At 42.7% G+C, this 13,032-nt stretch overlaps 1 protein-coding gene across 2 annotated transcripts in view; it reads right to left on the bottom strand.

The window, feature by feature from the left end:
• EGFLAM (EGF like, fibronectin type III and laminin G domains) overlaps positions 1–13,032 on the bottom strand; it is a 75,016-nt gene continuing 61,984 nt past the window's right edge. The window contains exons 17-24 of one of the 2 annotated variants that reach the window (XM_032206368.1): positions 11,682–11,798; positions 9,018–9,198; positions 7,089–7,112; positions 4,975–5,053; positions 4,020–4,163; positions 2,591–2,674; positions 1,489–1,592; positions 1–988 (exon numbers count right to left, since the gene is read on the bottom strand). In XM_032206368.1, coding sequence (XP_032062259.1) covers positions 834–988; positions 1,489–1,592; positions 2,591–2,674; positions 4,020–4,163; positions 4,975–5,053; positions 7,089–7,112; positions 9,018–9,198; positions 11,682–11,798 — 888 coding nt within the window. In that variant the 3' untranslated portion in view covers positions 1–833. The remainder of the gene's footprint in view (positions 989–1,488; positions 1,593–2,590; positions 2,675–4,019; positions 4,164–4,974; positions 5,054–7,088; positions 7,113–9,017; positions 9,199–11,681; positions 11,799–13,032) is intronic. The other variant, XM_032206369.1, reaches the window with a different exon arrangement.

Below are 13,032 nucleotides of genomic sequence, written 5' to 3'. Positions count from 1 at the left end.
AAGATTTAAAACTGGTTATAATTCACAAGTATCTCCACCAAAACTGTATAATACAGACACTGAGCCTTCCATATAACCAACTGAAACCACAGGTCACTTTGCTATTTTTAGGAAAGTGTGCAAAGAGCTAATTGTATAGTACACCTAAATGTCAAAAGTTATACCATGTAAGCAGGTCTGCTGCTGCTATAAAAAATATACAAGTATAAAATTACTCCTATAAAATTGGTTCGTTGTTTTTTGTTGCTTGTAGTAAAAAAGTAGACTTTAAGAACTTTCCTCCTCAACAAACAACAACATTTTGAAACCACTCACTGCAGCTGTTATTTACATGGGATGAAACATAACTTAGCTAAATCAGAGCGGTGAGAAGAACTGCTGATTTGGGGACATATATTTGAATGCATAGATACGTTGCCTGCTCATGTATCTGTTGCACAATACAGTTGTACCATTGCAAGGTGGAATGAATGCAGGTGTTTAAAGACTGCCCTTTTTGACATTAAAAAAGACAACCTATGGACCACAACACAGCCACTGAGCTACTCATAACACCACACAGTTCTCTGCCGTTTGCACTGACGCACGACCTTTAGCACTCACTAAACACGCAGCGGGTAAAGGGGACGGCTCCTACACAAAATACTCAGTTTGGTTTGGTCAGCAGAGGAAAGGAGAGGGAAAATGTTCTTTTCTTTTTTAGGGTTTCCCTTTGGCTCTGTCATCTTCTGATGGTGACTGTGGTCTGGCTGTGGAGGGCTGCGGCAGCCAGCTCACTTTCAGCTGCACACGCAAGCACAGGATGGGTCCTCAGCTCCAGGTCTCCTCTCTTGTCACTTGGTCCCACACATGTTGATGTTCTTCCCATCAGCTGCATCCTCTACCAAGGAGATGTGGTAGTCGGTGGACAGCGTGAGGTGCGAGATGCAGCCCACCAGCCCTCTCAGGTACTGCCTGTTGGTGTGCAGGGCGATCTCCTTCATGCCACCTGGGGAAAAGGAAGCAATGAGACACTCTTCACCAACATGTGCTCCTGCTCAGCCCACTGCATGCCCAACAATGAGATACAGCTTCCTAGCAAACCTCAGAGGTGATTTTTGTGCTGTGGGTTGTGCTGTGCTTTTTAAATACAGCTTTTGGGCACTCAGAGAGGATAAGCAGAAGAGAAAGAAAGTGGATCCTGATTACTTATTGCAGAAACTGTAGCAATAAGTAGCCTGGGCACTGGGAAAGCTTGTGCCCAGGCTCCCACTAATGTGCAGGGTTTGCAGCTAATGTTACTTGCTGGGGACTACAATGAGCACCTTGGTACTAGTCCCTTCTCCTACCACTGCTCCCCTTCCCTCAGAAACCAGGCTGTGGAGGATCAGAGGCTGCTGCATGGAGCCTTCACCTGGACTCAGACTGAGCTGGAATGCCTTGGCTTGTAGCCACTCTTGCAAGCACAAAAACACATTTGGGTGCTGAACATGGACAGCGAGCACTCACCTACATAGAGATCTCCATTGATGTTTAGCTGCCTCATCTTGCCAGGGGATTTACCAGTCCTGGCTCCATAATCATCCACAGTTACTTTGCCAGATTGCCCATCCCTGAAATGAAAAACAAACAGCTCTTAGGCATCCAGCCCACAGCCAGGTGGGAGAAGCAGCAGCATCCTCCCCCTGCCAGGAGGCCAAGGGGACTCAATGCCTGGTGGAGGATGGGGCTGATTTGAGGCAGTGACAGGTTATGGCAATCCTGACCCCTCAGGGTGTTTCTTTTCAGGGACCTGCAAAGGTGGGGACACATTTCTGGAGGAGAAATAAACTGGAAAAGGAGTAAATTGCACAGCTAGGGGAGGATGGGCAGGTGCTGATGTGCTTTTTAAAAATCAGACATGATATAAAAAGTAAACTGCAGAAGCTTAGACAAGAAAGGTGAAAAAAGGCAAGCTGAGGTAAAACATGAGAAGCACCCTGCTCAAACGGCCCCTTTCTTGATGGAGCTTTTAGGCCACTTCCTCTTCATAAATGGTTAATAACTGCTTTGACAGAAAAGCCACTTGTCAGCTTCTCTTCTCACTGAATTTGGTGACAAACCGTGCTAACATCAGTCTGTGATTTCCAGGGAACTGACATCTCACAAGGACAGAGATGCGTGCTTTCCCCACTGGGCACGCTGGCCTCCCATGAGGTAATGAGTTATAAATGTGAGTTATATATACACTGCAAGATGCCTGCACCTCCCCCAAACAGAGAAAGTAGGCATCCACGGTCCGTGCTCCAGCTCTTGTGCCAGTCCTCGGAGTGCTCACTAGGGAATTTCAGAATGCAGACGCTGAAGAGAAATGCAGTTAACCCGCACGGTATGGGCTGGAGAGACGGCCTGTCAGCGCCTGGGAACAGCCCCGCGTGACGCTGGCAGCCTGCCTGGAGCTGTGCTGGCCTTCAGAGCTGGCACCACCACCTCCAGTACAATGATCTCTGTGTGTGCCCTCCTGCAGCAGCTGAGCTGCTCGTGGCTCAGCCCCAAAGTGCCACGAGAACAGGGAGGGAGCTGTGGTGGCTCCTCTGCGGTGCTGCCTCTGGGATGAAGCGGGGCCACTTACCGAACGGCCTTCACCCGGTGCCACCGCCCATCACTGAAAGAGCCGTTCACCACTATGGAAGCAACACCACTGCCCAAATTGTAGCTGCAATTAAAATGAAAAACAAGAACCACACATGCCAAACCATAATGTAAAGTGTTACCACCACCTCCCTTGCAAAGACTGTCTCCCTGCACACTGATTGAGCACCTTAGCTCTGTGCTTCATACATCTGCTCAGCCCCCAGAGCCCCCCTTTGGATCAGATTTTGCACGTAACTTCCTTTGGAAACCCAGTGGTGATGCATTTATTTTGCAAAGTCAGGCTCATGGAGGAACACACAAAGCTCCCTTCTGCCCAGGTCAGAGAGCGTACCACATCATCACTGGCACAGGCAGCAAGGAGAGGGCTTCTACATGGCATTTCCTCCCAGAGCCAGGAGGTTGTGATGGTCAGTGACCTACAAATCCTTGGCCTAATGGGAGAGAGGTTGCTAAACTCCATTGCTAAATAAACTATTACCCATCAAATAAAGCATGCATTACAGAGAAGATTGAGACCTGTGTTGTTAGAAAGGATGAAACCTAATGATATAAATACAGAGATAATCATGAACTTCCAGGGTTCATTTGAAGCTCAGTATTTCTTTGCTGCTAGTGAAATTACTCAACAGACACTACGTCCCCATCAGGTTCACACTTCAGGCATCTTAATTTCTGGGTTCCAGACACCTGAGCCTACCTTCACAAATTGGAGGTGATGCTACCTAGAAGTGGGATCATGAGGAAAGATATGGTTTTCAAAAGGCACGAGTCCCATAAAGCACCATGCAGAACATTGCACAGATTCTGCCTAACTGTCTGCAAGGGTGAAAACAATTCTGGAGAGCAAGAACAGGAGACAAGCCATTTCCCAACACTGCTTTTTGACAATAATATTATTTGTTTCTTAAACAAGTGGCTGTGTTAGTGGTGGCAGTAACAAAGCCTGGTGCCAGCTGTCCCTGTGTAACAGGGAGGGTTATTTTGGGGTTTAAGAAGGTGAGAGTCCTGCTCCCATGTGCACACCCAAGTATCCAATGAAGACTAGGCCTACAGTGAGCATGGGCACTAGCAAGGATTTCTTTCCTTGACCCTCATTCTCTCTGCAAGCCCTACACCTGGTCTACTTACTTAAGATGGCAAGAGCAATGGGGGGAGTTAATGACAGCACTCTTACCCTCTGAGGGTGACTTTTACCAAAAACACTGTAAAAATATGATGTTTTAAGAATTGTTAGAGAGAGAGGAAGAGTGATGTAAAATTGGCCACGTGTTACTTCAGCTTGTATCCTTTCCCAGACAAGAACTGGATCTACCACTGAACAAAACATAAGTTGAAGTTCCTTCAACTTGGTTCCTTCAAGCACCGAGTGCATTGTATGCAGTAAAAATAAGGATGTGATAGTTTACCTGAATATTAGTGCTCCTTCTTGAAGGCCTAGAGAAATGAAATCACTATTAGGTCGCATGGGACTGTCTCCCCTCCACATCAAAAGACCTTCCTTCATTGTGGTTTTAAACCTCATGAACACATTTGTTCTTGCTCCTGATACCCTGTTTAATGTAAGAGAAGGAAATAATAGTAAAATATTGCACTGAGCCAGTCTTCTTTCAAACAAACCTAGAAGATGATGCAGCATTTCATGTCCCCCCATCCTGCTGGACACTGTCTAACAACTTGCCTACATTCTCATTTGTGAGGGACTGTGGTTCACAGCCCCATTTCCAGCATTTCAGGGTGGTGGAATTGGATCTGGTTCCCCAGAATCCCAAACGCTGGGTTATTCCATGCAAGAAAGAGAAAATACTTTTTTTCCCCATCTCATGTGAGATGCAGTCTCACAAGTAGACGCTGAGAACGTCTGGTAGGTTGGGTGCCCTGGGAGGTGAGAGGTATGGATCTGCAGGTGAGGACATATGGCAAACCTTCCAGAAGCAGTGGTCGAAATAGAGGCTGGTATTGCTAGAATAAAATTTGCAAAATTTGCTGGAATTTGGACATCTTTTAGAGAGGAGCCAAATAGAAGTCTGAGGACCTAAAGTTTAGTCTAGAGTAAGAGTTTAAACCCTTGGACAATGGATGAAGTATCTGTATGTTTATTCTCTGTTCTCAAAAAGCACACACCAGTCCTCCTCCATATCAGATGTATGCTGATATTTCTTCAAAGGCTACAAGATGCTTATCTATTGTAACAAGCTAAGCCATAAGCAAATGTATAAAAAATATATATTTCCTGAAATATATACAATTATGGCAGAAATAGTTTAAAACACTTAAATATACAACTTCCTGCCACAAGAGGCTCCCAACACTGTAACAGTAAAGAACCAGTACAATCACTTATGCTCACAGGAGATACGTTACCTTTTCAGGATATCTGGATTATTGTATATGAGGTAACTACGACCAATAAACTGTGGTATTTCAATTGCTTCTGTAATGGCTGAAAAGTATTAAAAAATAAATAAAAATTATGTATGTTAGCTGACATGGAAAGAGAAGGAAAAAAATGATAAATAAATAAATAAATAAATAAATAAATAAATAAATAAATAAAGGCTGTTTTATTGATTTAGTCCTGCATTGACAGGTACCTGCTGATGGCCCAGAAGCCAGCTGAACTCACGGACACTGACTTCCAAAAAGGAACCATCAGGTTGTATATAAATACAGGGGCAGTAGCTGGGGAATTTCAAACCATTGACTTTATACCATGGGCCTACTGTCTTGTTCCACCATAAACATTAGTAAAGGAAAATATGAAGTATTGGGAAAATGCTGCTTTTTTTTTTATTGCTGTTGTTTTAATCCCTGTTTTCGTATTCCTTGATTCTCCATGGTGCAGTGGAGCACCTCTGGGAAGCATTGCAGGAAGAGGCTAGCTCTGGGAAGGACATCCAAGCCACCCTTCATCCCATTATGTCTACCAAAAGCAACCGAGAGTATTCTAAAGGATGTAGGACAGAGGCTGAACGTGCAAAGCCTCTTGGCCCGTGCATTCAGCACGCACAGCAGTGCTGTCTGGCAGGGTAAGTATGTCTTGCCCAGACCTCACTGGTGTTCCCCCAGCTTCTTTCCCAGGGACAGCCCCTGGCAGAGCTGTGGTTTGCAGTCCCAGTCCCCACTGGGAGGGCAGCTTGTACTCCAACCAGCACAAGAGCTCATGTACTGCTTCCCACTGGGAAAAAAAACATTCACAAATTAACTCAGATGTGTGATGCAAATCACAGAACATGCCTGACATAGACCTGCTGGCAGCCTGTGAGTGCTGTCCTGAACAGATTTACTTTTGAGTGAGCATCCTACAGCTTGCTGCTGAGCTCACATAGCTGCCTGCTGCATTAATATAAGCCAGTTTTATAAATTCCTTGAAATAGCTAACTTCATCCTATTTTCCTATTGAGAACTAATCCCTTCAACCCACAGCTAATCCCATCTATATAGATTTCAAGCTTTTCAGTGCATGGATGTTTGCTCTCTTTGTGCAATACTGAGTTTGGCTAGGCTTTAAGAGCTCACTGTAACACAGATACATAACAATTGCTGTAGTCTGGCAGCCAACAACAGCAATACAAAATTGAGCTTTAAGTGCCAAGAGTGAGAATTTTAGATAGTGACAAATGTCTGTTTCCATCCATAGTGAAATCAGGAAAGCTGCCTAATGTGTCTAAAGAAACCACCACAGCCCGCAGCCTGCCAGCAGTGCTGTAAGATTGCAAAAGATGCATTGGGCTTGGCCAGACACTGCTTGCTCACTCTGATGCTTTCTGTGTTGGACAGTCTCCGACCACAGCGGATGGAGGCAGAGGGTGTCAGAGCCTTTTTCCTCCCTGTGCGTGTCCCGTGCTGGCAGTAACACCTAGCTGCTTCTGCCTGCGGCAGAGGAATAGGCTGGTGCCGTGCACAGCCCTTGCCCTTTCCCTCTCACTGATTTCTTCTGCATAGTAGCACTTCATGTCCATTTATCTCTGCTTGCTCTTCACTGTGCTTCTCACTGGCTGCATGGAGTGTGACCACAGAAAACCAGGTAATTTGAGCAGTACCCTTAATGCATGCAGGAGCTTCACAACTGGAAAGGACTAGGGCCAGTAAAGAGATGTTGTACCAAACACATTCACTCCCCTCGCGTTGCTATTCAGCCAAGAGGCACCAAAGCTCTCATGACAAGCAGGAGCAAAGTCTGAGCAGCTGCAGTGACCTGAAGGAGCATCTACCCCTGCAAAGCACCTGCCTGGCCCCACTGCTTTGCAAACGCAGGGGCCAGCTCTACAGCCACCATGCTGCACTTGGCAGGTGTTCTGGATGCAGTTTCAAATATTGACTGGATGAGGCTGAAGGAAGTACTACATAATGCCAGAAAATGTTTTGGATTGTTGACAGAAAATTGCCAGACTTAATGGAAATCCAGCATCCAGCTTGCTAGAGCAGACACAGGCGCACAATGACAGAGCAGTTTTCATATCATTTGCAGTACTTACTGTTGAGGCAGTAACTTCCACACTCTGCAGCGAGTCAGCACAAAACAAAACAAGAATGTTCTGGTTTTATTTTCTATAACATAAGCATCTCCCTTCCACCGACCATCTAGTGGCATGCCCACTTTTCCACAAACATGTGAACCCCACTTCCCTTTTCTATAGGCAGGTGTAATCAATTACGAAAATAGCACTCAATAGTTTTACCCCAACTACATATATATATATATGCCTGCTTAAAACACACAAAGGTGCAGCCAGGTAGGACCTGCACTAAACCTTTCTGCTGTTTACAAGTGCTAGTGACTTACCATGGCTTATGAACAGATCAGCTGTACCCAGAGGAAAGCAATGATTTGCCATTCCACTCTATGTTACAATTAAGTACAACTACTTTTTTTTAAACACTCATCACAGCTTGGAAAGGAGACATAAAACACAGCAATGCCAGCAGAAACTGATGAAATCCTCAGCCAATGATCCATTATGGTGTAAATGGATAACTCGTATCACATACCAGAATCTTTAGGTTGAATTTTTGTAAGTGCATGTATTATTTTGGAGAAGGAGGCATAGTCCCACACAAGCACTTTGTTTTTTTCAGTGCCTGGGGTTACAGCCTCCCACCAGCAAGCAGGATGGAGGCTGCACCTCCAGCCTCTCCCAAACCAGCTGAGTGCACCAGCCAAGCCCTGTGCCAAAGTAGCAGCATCCATACACATGAATCCTGCTTTAGCTGTGTCTACACACTACTGACAAGGTACAGGTAATGATTATTTTGAGAAATCTGTTCTGGGCTCATCAGGGCTGTCCTGAATGAGGTGCAGAAGGAGATACATCCATACTATCTGCACTTCTGTCAACACTCAAGCTGCAAAACGTTTACTTGCCTCAATCCGCCCTAGAGACCTGGGTATGCTGTCTCAAAGCAGGAGCACAGCACCCTGCAAAATCACAATTCCTCCCCACTGAGAAGTCAGGATAAATGACATTCCTCCTGCTAATACTTAGACCACAATAACGTAAGCAGAGCAGTTTCTTGCATTGTTTTTTAATAATATGTTTTTGTTCTAAGACACTGTCTTTTTTCGGAAGAAAAGGCCAATCTATTCATCATGATTTAAATCAAACCACTATTTTTCACTTTGAAGTTTATGCCTGTGATAAATGAAAGAGTGGGTAAAGACAATAATGTCACTCATCTTTTTTTTTTTAACGTTTTTGCTATTACATTGCAACAGTTCCTCAGGGTTTTTCAAAATCAAGCCTAACACTGAAGGGAAACATCTCCATCTAGTGGTACAACATATATTCCTTTGTTTAAGGCTTTTCATGCAGTCAAAATACTTTCCTGAGTCTAAGGCTTGAAATATTGCAGTGGTTCTGAATAAAAAAAAAACAACATGTGCCTGAGCAGGTTTTTCTCCTTGATGTTCTCTGGTACCAAGATGTCTACGGTACCAAGGTGCAGACAATAAAATTACAGAGCAGTAAGAGTCTACAGAAGGATTAGACCTTGCTGTATATGAGACCCAAATTTATTGTTAGCTCTAGGGAGGATAAAATTACAAGGGTTATCAATCCTCATGCTTCAGTACATAAGATAATCACTGGCTGAAGGACGCTGGCAGGAATTCCCCTTTTGTAACGCACTGCGTAACCAGGGAGGTATATGAAGCGTGCAGTACTGTCCACTGTGAGCAACCTGATAGTGGGCTGCTATCTGTGGATCACTGCTCTGTGCTGGGAAAACAGTTATGATGTTCGTAAATAACAAAGCAAATTCTTGCCTGGGTAGGTGGACCATGCATGGATGCAAAGGGAGCTCTGACCTCCAGGGTTTCTATTTCAAGGAATGTGTACAACAGTTGCAGTTGCTAAATGTCTGCTATTTCTGCAAAGAACTCTGGATTGAGATGTGGGTATTGTTACCTTTCTGGCAATGCAGCCCATCGAAGCCCAGGGGACAGTCACATTCATAGCTGTCCTTCTTGGGAATGCAGCTGCCTCCATTTGCACATGGTGAGCTCACACAGGGGTGGGCTGCATTCGCTAGGTTGACTCCAAAAGTGAAATCATGTGCCACATCAATTGTCCGGTCATTCAAGATAATCTGGGTGTTAAAAAGAAAGATACAAAGATATAAAACACATGCTAAAGCCTTCCAGGCTATCTGTATTGCTCTGCTAGTCAGAAGACTTCTTTATGAGACTTCAGAGAAAGTTAACACTAGAAATTTGGCCCACAATCTGTTCCTTGGGATCAGAATGTTTTTGAGGCACAGGTCCAACACATTCACCCTGACCCATTTGTGATGAAATTTCTTTTGTGTTTTGTGACACAGAACTAGGCAACCCTATATGGAGAGAAGTGGTGTGGGATTTACCGGTCTGGTCTCTGAACACTAAGCCGTGATCTAGGACTGTAAAATCAGATGAGCACTGCTGAGAAAAAGCGTTTCTGAGATCAGGAAAACCCCCAGGAGACCAGTGTTGACAACACAAATACTATGCAGAACAGCTTGTTTTTCACGCTCTTTATTGCTTTCTAGTACCTCATTTTGCCGGAAAGAAGCTAGAGTTAAGAATGGATGAAAAACATAATTAACGACTTCACAAAACTGTCTGTGCACAAACCAAAGAGAATTGTTAGATGTTGGGATTTCTCCAGTGTGTCGGCAACATATGTTCTCCAATAAAACTGACATTTGTAAAATCTCATCCAAGATTCAAAATCTCAGCACAGAAATTACATCTGTGTGTGTAGCTTCTGATCTCAGCTACATCAAAATAAGAAGTCCATTTTCACAAATAAATAGATTTTAAAGGCAGAAGTGAAAATTATAACAGTTGCGTACCCTGGCTCCCACATAACTCAGATAATGTACCTTAGGGAGGTTTATGTGGGGAGGGAAGATTGCAAGGAGAGCCTATACTCTGTTTCAGACAGCGTTAAGCAACTTCAACAGTAGAAAAACATCCAGTCCTGTCACAAACATGGATCAGTGAAGAGCTCATTACCTTTCCAGCTTCTATCTAATTTCCAGCTACATTGTGCCACTAGTTAACAAGCCCCCACTTATAAAAATGCTTGTTTCTTCACTTAAACTATTTTCAGCCTCCAGCCATTGTTTCACATTCTGCCTTTTTTTTGCATTGTTTCAGAGAAATCCCATCCTCATGTAGAAATTAGCAAGCCACAACAAAGTCACTTCTTACCCTTATCTGAGTTGCCTAAATAGATTGAGATCATAGGTCTCCTAAGACCTAAGATTGAGATCTTTCTATACTTGGCACGTTTTCCAGGACTTAGTGATGTTTACAGCTTTATTTCTATAACATCCTCCAATATCCTGCTGTGTTTGAACACAGCAGTCAACTAAGAGTCTTGCAGTACCTGAGAGGCAGGCAGTGCTCCCCCTGACATCCCATCCGCGTTCTTAACTATACCAAAAAAAAATATGAGTGCATGCTCGGCATTTCCAAATCCTTATCAGTGCCTCTGTATTTTAGGGTACAGTCCCATATCATGTAAGTGTGACCTAAGTTCTTTGTTCCCAGGCTTCCTACCCTATCTCGCTCTCCAAGCTGCATACTGTTTATTCAAGCCCATCATTCCAAATACATTCATGTCACTGACCTGTTTCCACCGCTATTACAGACTCCTCCGATTTTCATGTTTTCTGTTAGATAACTTACAAAGATACTGAAAAAGGTGGACCAAGTGATGAAAACAATTACACTAAATTGCAATTACATCTCTGTCTTGATCAATTAGATTCACTACTAGTGCTTTTTATTTCTTAATTATATCTCATACAAGAATTTCTCATTTTAAACACTGAAGATTTTGGCCAAGCTTTGAGCTTTATCCAGATTATTTTTGGTATGCTAAATCTAGGGAGAGCACTTGTTAATTCAACTTGAGCTCTCTTTTGACTACTTATTCAGAATATTTTACAAATTTATGTATTTTTTTCTTTCAAAAATGATTTCACTTAGGTAAAGCTGACTGTACTGGAACATAGTCCCTAGAGTCTGCCAACAATGAAGAAGATCTTCCCCATTCGTGCACCCCACATAAAAGAGTAAGAGGGGAAGGTGGAGAGGAGAGCTGCTCTTGGGTGGCATAAAAATATTCTAGCTGGACTGGAAGCCACTTTAATTTGCACCTTCTTTTCTGCTCATTATTGTACTTATAGCTACCTCAGTGTGTATACCTTTAAGTATTTGAACATCTCTTCTGTTCATTTATTCATATATTGTGTTAAAGGGCACTCCAAGGGCTCTAATCTTGACATAGTATTAGGCATCTCTCTCTACTTGCTTCTGTATGGCTTTAACTCATTCATTAGTACAGAACAGAAATTAATAGGGAGAATAGCAGCAGTAACACTTGCTGGCTATTAAAGTTTGACAGACCTTTCATTGCAAATATGTGTTTAAGCACTTTGTGGAGGGCTCCTGAGATGAATTCTTGGATTATTTTGAATATTATCAGTGCTATAAGGGCAGGTTTTCTCCTAAAGTGTCCACTGGATAGGATATACAATGAGATAAAAAGAAACACATTCAACATGCTACTCTGGGCACACACCTTTTGGATGCTCCCACTGAAGGGCCTGAGGATCCCTGAGTTCTTCTTCACTGCATCGTAACTGGGGACTCCGCCAATAAATATCTCAGAGCTGCACTTAATCTGTGTGAAAGCCCCCTGCAAGAAACATAGCAATAATGTTTTATTAGAGTAGCTGGAACCTAGTTTGTATCTTCAGACTGGCTTAAATTAGATATTATAGCTTACTTCAATGCCTCGTTACTTCCGTTAATTGCATTTCTTTTTTTCTTTTGCAGTTTTCTCAAGAAATCACAGGACACTCTACTGCATGTGCTTTACCCTTAGCTAAGCTAGCTGCAAAAACCCAAGTATTTCAGAATGGGAAAACTGAAGGAATAGAGGAAGGAGAGTTCTGAAACAATACTAAGTTTCTTCTCTCCTTACTCACTAGTCAATTCTCATTCTGATTGCTGTCTGCACACCTAACTATTTGCAGAGTTGAGGTACATGGATGGAAATCCAGGACTCAAATGAGATTCATGAAGTTAAAATCAAATCAAGGTCCATGCAACCGAGACTCGTTTAATGTTTCCAACATCTGAAAAGCAAATCCACAGGAAGATAAAGGCTAAATGGAAGAAACATTAGTTGCTAGAAGCAGCTGCTCAGGATCTGATGGGTCTACTCAGCTTCATGGTACGAATGGAAAGTAGTTTAATATCTAAAGACAGGATAACTGTTCAATCCCAGATTTAATTTAATTGTTGGCAGCTCCCAGCCAGCGTTCTTTTGCAGCTGCACTGCAGCACTTACAGAAGAAAAACATGCTCTTACCTTTACCCACCTACATAGAGGCATCTCTACTGCTCTGCTTGAATATTTGCCACTCAACCTGCTCCTTGACCAAAAACGGGCATTTCAATTAATTTAAATTTTTAAAGGAAAGTCTTTCCTTTAAATAGTTTCCCAGTTCACAGGAAAATAAATAAATAAATGACTAAATAAATAAATTAAATAAATATATATATATATATAAATAAATAAATATAAAGAAGAACTAAAAGAAAGAAAGAAAGAAAGAAAGAAAGAAAGAAAGAAAGAAAGAAAGAAAGAAAGAAAGAAAGAAAGAAAGAAAGAAAGAAAGAAAGAAAGAAAGAAAGAAAGAAAGAAAGAAAGAAAGAAAGAAAGAAAGAAAGAAAGAAAGAAAGAGAGATTCTTCTGCTAAAGGAATTTGGAGTTTCTTTTTCTGACCAGACTTTACATTATGAAAGAATAAAAGATATTTTCTAAGAAGTTCTAGTCTGAGGTTGTTGGGATAAAAAAATAAATATATTTCTATATGCACAATTGAGTGCATCTGCTTTGAGTGAAACACCGTGTCTGGGTTCTT

This window comes from Aythya fuligula, chromosome Z (assembly GCF_009819795.1).
Source record: "Aythya fuligula isolate bAytFul2 chromosome Z, bAytFul2.pri, whole genome shotgun sequence".
Lineage (NCBI taxonomy): Eukaryota > Metazoa > Chordata > Aves > Anseriformes > Anatidae > Aythya > Aythya fuligula.
This window is presented reverse-complemented; position numbering and strand designations above follow the sequence as displayed.